Genomic DNA, 9,893 nt, shown 5'->3' with positions numbered 1-9,893 from the left:
CGTAACATATGAGTAACATACAGATACCTACGGCATACCAGTTCGTATTTCATTTCACTCTATTTTATTTTAACTTTTTATTTTTATTTAATGCAACACAAGGAAACAAAACAAAGAAACACGGGTACATACAGGTAACATACGAGGTATAATAATCTAATAATAATAATAATAATTCCCCATTTATTAAGGCTTCAGTATTGGAAATTTGATAGACAATAGACACCATGTTAATCTAAATATGATTTACACATGAACAATAAATCTTTTTTGATCCAGTGTTCAAGTAACGTCTAAAGTATGTGTTACAAGATCTAGAGAAATACAGTTATTTATAATAAGATATTCTGGTGTGATGAAATCCCTACCCTTTTCCTATGTTTTAAATGATTTTGGCATTTCGTTAAATGAAATGAAATGAAATGAAATAGGAACTGGTTTGCACCCGTATGTTCCGTATGTTACTCGCCCGGGGGGGGGGGGGACTCCCATATGAAACGGACGGGGATGCTCGTCGGAAATTTTGAAAAGAACCCCTAAAAGAGACCAATCTGGGTGTGGCTCAAGTCTTTCTTGACCCCTAAAAGATACCAAAAAACTAAGAATGGAGTTTATATTTGTATATTTCTTCGTGTGTAACCCTAAACGAGACCATTATGGCTAAAAATATTGGCGTTTTGGGCGTTTTTTCCCGGAACACCCTAAGCGAGACCAAAAGTCCGAAATTTACACCCCTAAGCGAGACGACGAGCATCCCCGTCACTTTCATATGCGAGTCCCCCCTCCGGGGTTACTCGTCAATGGTTTTGTGTCTTACTTTTGTTTTGGACTCGTCACGCAAGCTTTTTGAAATGAAATAGGAACTGATATGCACCCGTATGTATCGCGTATGTTACTCGTATGTATCCGTGTGTTACTCGTATGTATCCGTATGTTACTCGTATGTATCCGTATGTTACTCGTATGTATCCGTATGTTACTCGTATGTTACCCGTATCTACCCGTATGTACTCGTATGTTCCGTGTGTCACTCGTATGTTACCCGTATGTTACTCGTAGTACTAGTGTGGTGTATTAGTCATGATCGTCAGTGTCGAGTGAGACTCAGGTCAGTATTCGGTAGTTGAGCTATCTGTTGAATGTTGAACATAACTTTGGCGCCAGAGCTCAGTATGGAAACGCTGCCCTGCAGAGAGGCGTGGCGGCCAGAAATCGATGAAAATGTCTGGAATTCACTTCTGCTTGAAAAGGCGACCAGTTCAGCCTCATGAACTAGTAAAAATTCACATAAAGATCCATAAATAGTTCTCGCAATACCTCACAACTGTTTAGACTGCTATAAGTCGCAGGATGAGCCATTTTTATATGTACGTGACAGCCGTCTGGGGGGCCATCTTGATGTCGTGCAGCCTAACTAAATAAACCGCCTGTTCTGCAGGCTAGATGTCGTGTGGCGTAAAAACTCCTGAATAAATCCGGGGAATGAATGAAGTGAATTGTTCAATTCAATGAAATAGCTAAAGAGGATGACAAAAGAAACCCTCAAGGCTTTTGTAAAGTAGTCTCCCTTCTCCTGTACTTTAAAGATCAATTGTGCTATTTAGCCTGAAACGGGGGCCACGGCGTCCACCAAGAATGATTAGAATGCGAAAAGTGTGGGTCTTGAAGCGAACAACATCTCTGAGACGCCGACATTGTGTTATCTGATGCGCATATTTTTAGGGCGACTTTAAATTTTCGTCCCCTGTGTTTATTAGAAAATTAGAAAATACGAAAAATAAAAAGTACTGATTATTGATAGCCATTGCTTTTCTACTGCTTCATTTAGTCTCTTTCACGACACCGTGCACCAACTGATGATGAGCTCTTCCTGAGTCCAAGTAGGCCCGTGGGCCCGTAGTACGGTACTCCCTCACCCTTGATTAATAATAAATAAATTAATTAATTAATTTATCTTTTATTAATATGGGAAAAATTGTCACCCTCGACCCTACCCTCGACATACTACCCTCGACCCTCGACCAAAAGGCAAACTCGATAATTACTTAACATTGAAGCCATTTCAAGACAAGCTAAGCCTATTGAATGAGTCTTTTAATCTATTTAATACGCAACTTTTCGGAACAGTACCGCAAAAAAAATTCCTTATGCGAATGCACCAAAGTAAAATATTGTACATTTTTACATAGAATCTTTATCAAAATGTTGCTGTAGTGTGAAAAAAGTGCTTTTCTAGCACTTTTAAAAACAATTTAACGGTAAAAAACACGTTTTTTTAGAAAAAAAATACTGTACCTTACTTTTCTGTAATTTTTTGTTATCCACCGAAATACCCATTTTAAAGGGAGAATGCTGCCTTTATTTCTGATTAGGATTTAAAACAGAGACCGCGCAACTTATATTCGACTGAGGAGGCTAAATCAAATGCCGCTTGTAATTCGCGCCGCTTGCGCAAGCCGTCTAGGGGGTTCCAAGGGCATGTTCCCCCGAAAGCGTTTAGTTTCCAGAATGGCTAAAGATGCATCCCAATATACCAGACGCAGTGAATTATTTCATTATTTATCAGGCTAATAAATGCCACCAAAAGTGTGGGTCGAATTTACCCCTAGTGCATAAGTTAAAGATGTAGTATGGAAGTTTAAGTTGTATTATATCTTTACAACAGGGCTTTCTGGTTTTCAGCTCCCTTTGAACCTGTCGTGTCTTCGAATTCTTCCATCGGTATATCCCTTTTGTTGCTGTCTTCAGCTGGCGAAATTTGGTGCAGGATCCACTGAATGGGACGGGAGTAGAGAATGCATTCGGTCAAAAGCTGAGGCGGGATGACGACATGGCCAATAACGTTTCCTTTGTCGACGGTCAGTGGTTGAACGACGTTTAGGATCACGCTTGCAATGGTGGTGCGCATATCCCACACGGAGAGAGCCTATATAAATAACATAACAAGGAATGCACATTCGATTGAATTGTTTGTTAACATTAAAAAATTAGCTGCTACATAAGATGGCTTCTGTTATGTACTCGCAAAAACAGAATAGTCATTTGAACATACATCGTCAATCCAATAAGTGGGGATCTTTAAAAAAGCTCTGCAGAGCTTGCTAGATCTCCTGCCGTATTTAGAATGTATATCATATGTGATGTAATGAAATATCGAAGGCGAAATAAAGACGTGAACAATTCAAATCCAAGCGGAGCTAAGAGCTAAGATGTATTTGAGCACAGTTTCAAGCAAGATAATGGCCGAGTATTACATGCAGATCTGGACATCGGCAGATTAAAAGAACAAATTGACGAGAGTCAAATGACAACAACAACAATTTAAGAGCAAAGATCCACTGAGACCGAGCGAAAACAAAAATAAGTGGCACAAAATATCAAAATCAGACTTCTTGATGTGCCGCCCATAGAAAACCTATAGTAGGCCTAGAAACGTGGTAGTTCTTGCTGATCACATAAAAACCACAGGCCATAACATCAAATGGGATCATTTTGAAATCCTTGCGTCAGGCAAAACTGACCTCCACTGCAAGATTAAAGAGACCTTATACATTCAAGAACTACAACCTTCTTTAAATGCCAATGTCGGCAGTGAGAGGTTGTTACTTTATTAACTGAAATGTAAATATTAAGTTACTGCTGAAGATCAATTGTCTCAGTCTAGGTTCCAGACTTCTTTCATAACAATATATAAATAGTTGCCAAAATTTTAACGGTCATACTTTTGAAAATGTATGTAGCTTAGCATACGAAACGTCAAGTTTATAAAAATGCGATTTTTCATAATGTTTGTCACCGCTGTTTGTGTTATATTTTTATTGGCCAATATTTCAACTTGCAGAGCTAGTCTTCTTCTGGGCCAGTGCTATAGTGAAAGGATTTCCTTACACTATAGTACTGGCCTAGAAGAAGACTAGCTCTGCTATTTGAAATATTGGCAATAACTTTTGCCCTACTGTCGTTGTACTAGCCTTGCAATCAATCTGGTTTTAGAGCAACGTCTGGTACAAGCATTTGTTAAACAAGAGATCCGGCAATAGACTAGCCAAGTAGTTTTATTCTTCGTTGAGTGGTCCCCTGCATCCAAACCTTTTTGAAATATGCACTAAGGTTCTTACAGTAAGATGGATATCTGGAACGGCGTAGATTCATTCAGATATCTAAAAAAATAACGCAGTGATGGACAGATTTATTACGTAACCAAACTCTATTCACACCCCAGAAAACCCTTTACGTACAAGACTACCCCTTTGTGACTTTATTGTTAAAAACGGAAGGCCCCCCCCCACAAAATTTCTCAACATCATGCAGCTAAAATTGCTACGAGGCAATAGACGCGAACAATAAAGACTGACAGAAGCAACATGATCGAAATTTGATTGATCGATATATATTTCAGGGAGTAAACGATTTTGCGAATATACAAAAGCTTCATAAATGATAATACATGACATAGCAACATACATAGTAAGTAAAAGTAAATTAAACGTTTATTTGTACATTTTCATCAGACGCAGTCCGCTTTTTATTCAGTTCATTTACTGGTTCCCATACCATCTCTGAACAACATTCAACTGAACTTGCTCGTGTTCAGATGTTAACCGTGAACATTACAGAGTCTGTCCAACAGAACTAGTTTTTTTTTTCTTTTCAACTCCGGTTTCGTCTTGGGAATATTTGATGAAAATTGCTTTGGCGATTGACGGTGTAAGAAAAACGCATTAAACTCTTCCACTTTCAAGCCAAGACTTCAGAAGACTGACAGCAGTTTCCATCACTTTTCAGCTGTTATACCAGGATAGGACAGTTCTAGAGATTGTTATCAGTTGCTGCTACAAAAATGGTATCAAGCAAATGCCAAATTGCAAATTCTTGAAATCTTCCTGACAGAGAGATTTAAGATATATGTCAACTCCAGAAAAAAATTTTTTTTTTTTCACATAACTTGTTTTTTATAGCAATGGTATATATAACCTGTTAAAACACTCTTAATTATAACTCAAAAAAGAGCCTTGTGACTCCCATTTTTTTATTGCTTACTATACAATTATCAACATGTTAAGATACAACTTTTTGCAAAGTTGACAAAATTTCCTGGGTTTCAGAGCCATCTTGAATTTCTTGAAAATTTGATAAAAAATTTTACGTACCAGCTTTATAACCTCAAAGTTTGGCTTGTCACTTTCATTTACCAGATTTTGTTCCAAACGTCTTGCACAATATGCTTCAAACTCTTACAAAATTCAAGGTTATGAAATGCATGTTTGCTAAACCCATTTTCATGCCCCTCGATACGTGAAGATTTTCATTCTGAATTCTACTTTTCAACGTACGATAAAAACACGCTCGACTAAAACTGTTTGTCTAACTGATATTGAAATTATTTCACGTCTTCGTAGACTCAGTTTGAAATCTTACGCTCTTATCATTAAATTTTCTTCTGCAATATAACAACTATTTCAATCAGAACACAATGCTCGATGATAGCAATACTATGGCTGAAGTGAACATAAAAGCTACGTGTTGAATACGATTCGCCAGCAGACGGTCTACAAAGCGAAATTAATTAAGTTCACGGGCCGTACAAATATGCAAAAAACCGGCTCACCGGTTTGAGTTCTAAACAGTCGCACTACTCTTCTTCGAAGCAGAACAGATCGACACAGAACAGATCCTACCCTACACAAACGCATCAATAAATAAATAAAAAAGTGTTCATTTATCAATACTACAAACGCAATTTGGCGCCTTAATAGTTTAAAAATAAAATAGCCTTGACAGTGCTTTGTTCCGTTATAAAGCACGCAAGGAAGTGACGAGAGCACGAAAGAAGTTTGGGGCTAAACACGAGCCGCAGACGAGTGTTACTCCCTTCTTCTTGAGTAAACTGGTTTCCGACTAGCAGTATGACTAAGCTGCTTCCTCCATGGAATGCTACTCATCGGTTAGGTTATCCCCAAGCATTTTTATTAGGTCATTATTATCACTAACGCGCTGTGGAACTAAGTACTAAACTACTTTGTTTTCCAGTACCCAGCCTCTTTGTCCCTTGAGGATCTCAAGCGCCAATGTCCTGCCTTCGCGGACAAGGTTTGCCCTTTTTCCAAGCTACCGGACGAAAAGAAAGGCGTGGCTGCCAAGTGTCCTGAGTTCAAGAGCGGTTGTCCGTTTAAGGGCTGCAAAACTGTTGGAGAGTTTGAAGACATGCTAGGTCAAATGCGCGACCAGTGTAAGGGTGACGCTGCTTACGTGCAGTTTCTCCGAGATACCGTCCACACTGCCAAAGTGAAGGAGGTTGACGCTGGAATGGCTTGTACTTTTTTCCAGACTAAGGGTGGCTGCCCCTTCGCCAAAGACACTAAAGGAAAGTCAATACTTTCTCCGGACTACATCGTGGTATGTTTGTTTTTATGAATCCTTCTTTGCGCGGTAAACCGTTTACTCGCGAGTGAGAAAAAGGACAAATCTTAATCCTCTTTTGCCGTCATTTGAAAGTATTGACCTTAGAAATGTAATGTAGAAATATAAGAACGTTTCAAAATTTATACATCACTACGCGACAAAGTTTATAAAAGGATGTGGAAGCATTTTTTCAAATTTGCAATTAAAAGTTTTTAGAATTTTGCGGTCAACTCTGGGCACAAATATAAAGTTTAATTCTCCAATGGTTTGCCTCGCTTACACTTGGAATAATACTTACTTTTAATTTAGTAAAGGAGGGGGGGGGGGGCTAATTATAGGCGAGGATATTTGAAATATTTTGTCAAATAATTAAACTGCATTGACTCGATAGCTATTTTTGTTGACTTTGGGTTTTATTTTAATTTCTATATATTTTACTCTCTTCAAGACCCCCTTGGGCGTCACCTTGAACGACGTGATGCACAAGTGTCCAGCTTTTGGCAAAGGTGTGTGTCCATACGCCGGCCTTGTTACCGAGTGCAAAGGTCTGGCTGCCAAGTGCCCGGCTTTCAAGGGAGGCTGCCCATTCAAGAACTGCAAGACCGTTGGCGAGTTCGTGGAGAAGATGACCCAGATGCGAGATACCTGCAAGGGGAAAAAAGCTTACGAGCATTTTTTCCAGAAGCTTCTCAAAGTCACCGACGATGGGCAGAAGGCGATGGGTGCATGTCCTTTCAACGCACATGTCTGCCCTTTCAAGAATGATGCCCAAGGAAAGCCAATCATCTCCAAGTGAGGTGGCCAGATCAAGAAGAGCGGCTTCTTAACATGGATATGACGAAAACAACTTTCAAACCGGACTGACGATTTTTAGTAGTGTTAATGAAAGAGTGTTATGCACTTTGCACATCTTATCACGAAAATTATCGTGTTTGTCTTTAAAGCGTTGAAAAAGATCTTTCCACGTATTTTGGTCGCCATCTTTATAGAGAAGCAAACACGGCAAAAATGTGACTGAAAACTGGATTCCAGAAAAGGCGTTGCCTAGTAAAACATCACCCAAGGCTTTCAGAAATGTATGTGCTATCTATTTCCACCTTTTCCCTTGATTTGGTTTTCTATCATTTCCTGTTTCGTCAGCTCCCAGAGGTCTTTATTTCTGACTGGTTAGGCGGATTCTTAAAATAAATTGCTATTAATGGGGCTGTAAAGCCACTCTAATTCGCTAACTCTGAAAGGGGAGGTCTTTGTTTTATCTGAATTCTCTTCAAGCGCAAAGGATAGATTCAGGCTTACATACCCTGGCCTCGCATGTTTTTTTTTTTTTCATTTCCAAGTTCTCTTTGCGTTTATAAACTGTAGCGGTGAAGCGAAGCCGAGATGGCGGCTCCAAAAATCCATGGACTGATCTATTTTTAATCTCGTTTGGTTGTATTTGCATTGCACAATTAAGTAGTTTTCACAATAAACTACATTGAAAGAGTTTCCTGGGTGTATGTGTATTTTTACTATATTTGCTGTCCTGTCATGATTAGTAGGTGAGTTTCGAGTCTATGCCTGCATGTCTGTCTGTCTGTCTATCTGTCTGTCTGTCTGTCTTTCCGGGCGTCCACGTTTCTGTCCCTCTGTCTGTCTCTCAGGTTTGTGAGCCGCCATGTCACTGGAGTAATTTGAGACCTGCATGAATTCCAGACCATCGCCGATAAGACCAAAAGGACAAACTCTGCAACCCTAAACAAAAGCGATTTGTGATTTTTTTCAGATTTGTACTCGAAAATTGCGAATATTTTAAGTAAAATATAGATTCCCTTTTTAATCGACGTTGTTCTCGGCGATCGGCCTCGGCGTCACATTCATGGTTGCTTAAACTCCCTATTAGCTCGGAGGCTAGAAAAGTGTCTGACGAGCCCAAAGCTAAGCGCGTGCGCGCGTAGGAAGCCGAGTCGACTTGTGATCGCAGGGGAAATTATTGACCAACTGCCAAATGCTCCCAAGATAATATTAAAATGAATTTATTTTACAGAGTGCATTAAAGGACAATTCAGATACGCCTGCAAGACCCTGGGGCAGGGTTAATGCTGGACTAGGATGGGAGGAATAGGAATAGGGAATATGTAATATGTTACTGCAGCTTTGAGAAGGTGTTCGACTATTTTCAAAAGCTCATATCTGATACTCAATAAAATTTTTATTTCTTCGTTCTTAGACTCGAAGTTTCATCGGTGTAATACTGGAACATTAAAAACCAAGCAAAATCACTTAGCTTGATGGAAAGATATTGGTTTATATTGGTTTATATGTTCCTATTGGTTTATATGTTCCTCATACATATTTCTCGTAAGTGAATTGTTTTTAGTTCTCCTTCTAACTCCATTAGGAAATTGAAACTTAGCTTCAACGCTTTGGGGAATAAAACAATAGAAATCGCGTGGGCAGGTTGGGGACAGGGTAATGGGTTTCAAGCTGGAGAGTGATTTACCGTAAATGCAGGGCTTAATTCTTTTTAAAAGATTTCTTGAGGTTAGGAAGCGGGGAGCTTAGAAAGAGGAGGCGTATTAGAGTAGGGGGAATATTCCAAATCATATATCATTTAACAGCCAGATGCAAGACGAGGCACTTGCCTCATTCTTCTTTTTCAAAATTTGAATTTTTTCCCTTTCTTTTCCCTGGAGCTACCGGCTCGCGCCTTTGTGATCGCAGATCTTGCCTCGTCTTGTGCCAAAAGTCTGGCTACGGCCCTGAACGTACATATAAAAGAAATCAAGTGGACTTTTAAATTAATTTTTTAGTGCCGTTTAGTAGCATGTTTTCTTTTTTTGGTGGATGAATGTCATGAATGCTGCAAGCAACTGATGTTCACGTAGAGATGGTGGAGTAAAATTCCATGATCTCTGCGGGATCCAATGGACTGTTTTCAGTTGCTATATAAATAAAGTATTATCATTTATCATAACTACACATCGCTGAGTTAATGTCAATTAAAAAGGCACACATCAACATTCCACGAAACGGGCTTGACCGGTTCACGCTTCTCTGATGAGTTTGAAAATGAAAAACAGTTTTGCTCAGTGTAGGGTAACTTGTTTTTAATGTGCCAATCATCGCCTTAGCTTTATTGTTGATTGACCGCCAAAGAACAGTCTGCAAGCGAGGTTAAGCACAGAGTGAACTACAACAGCTCAACGCGGTTGTTCCCTTCTGAACTGCTTGATCAACATATCCTTTTCAAAGCAAGTAAGTGATTTTTAAGAGCACACATTTCTTCTTTTTTCAGTTCGAGTTTACTATTCATTGAAAGTTTCTGTATATAACTGAGAAAACGCGGTCTTCAGGCTAGTTTTTTTAGTAGTACTTAGACAATTTCAATCTCAATTTCAATAATGATGAATACCGTATTTATTCGATTAAGCGCCCTGGGCGCTTATTAAATTTTTGGACCTTGAGGGTGGGCGCTTATTCGAGGTGGGCTCTTATTCGAGGCTGGGCGCTAA

General features: G+C 39.3%; 1 protein-coding gene across 1 annotated transcript; it reads left to right on the top strand.

The window, feature by feature from the left end:
• The first annotated feature begins 5,926 nt into the window (after positions 1 to 5,926).
• Positions 5,927 to 7,885, top strand: LOC144644470 (uncharacterized). The gene is made up of 3 exons (XM_078503970.1): positions 5,927 to 5,944; positions 6,031 to 6,396; positions 6,851 to 7,885. Exons 1-3 carry the CDS (start codon positions 5,927 to 5,929, stop codon positions 7,196 to 7,198), a joined length of 732 nt encoding a protein of 243 aa, XP_078360096.1. The 3' UTR covers positions 7,199 to 7,885.
• Positions 7,886 to 9,893: the final 2,008 nt, after the last annotated feature.

This window comes from Oculina patagonica, chromosome 1, assembly GCF_052425735.1.
Source record: "Oculina patagonica isolate OP01 chromosome 1, crgOcupat, whole genome shotgun sequence".
NCBI classification, from domain to species: Eukaryota; Metazoa; Cnidaria; class Anthozoa; order Scleractinia; family Oculinidae; genus Oculina; species Oculina patagonica.
This window is presented reverse-complemented; position numbering and strand designations above follow the sequence as displayed.

What these genes read in the sequence shown, in the direction of transcription:
- LOC144644470 (XM_078503970.1), top strand. An exon ending in TTTCTCCGGACTACATCGTG is followed by an intron (nt 6,397 to 6,850) that starts GTATGTTTGTTT and finishes ACTCTCTTCAAG; the next exon opens with ACCCCCTTGGGCGTCACCTT.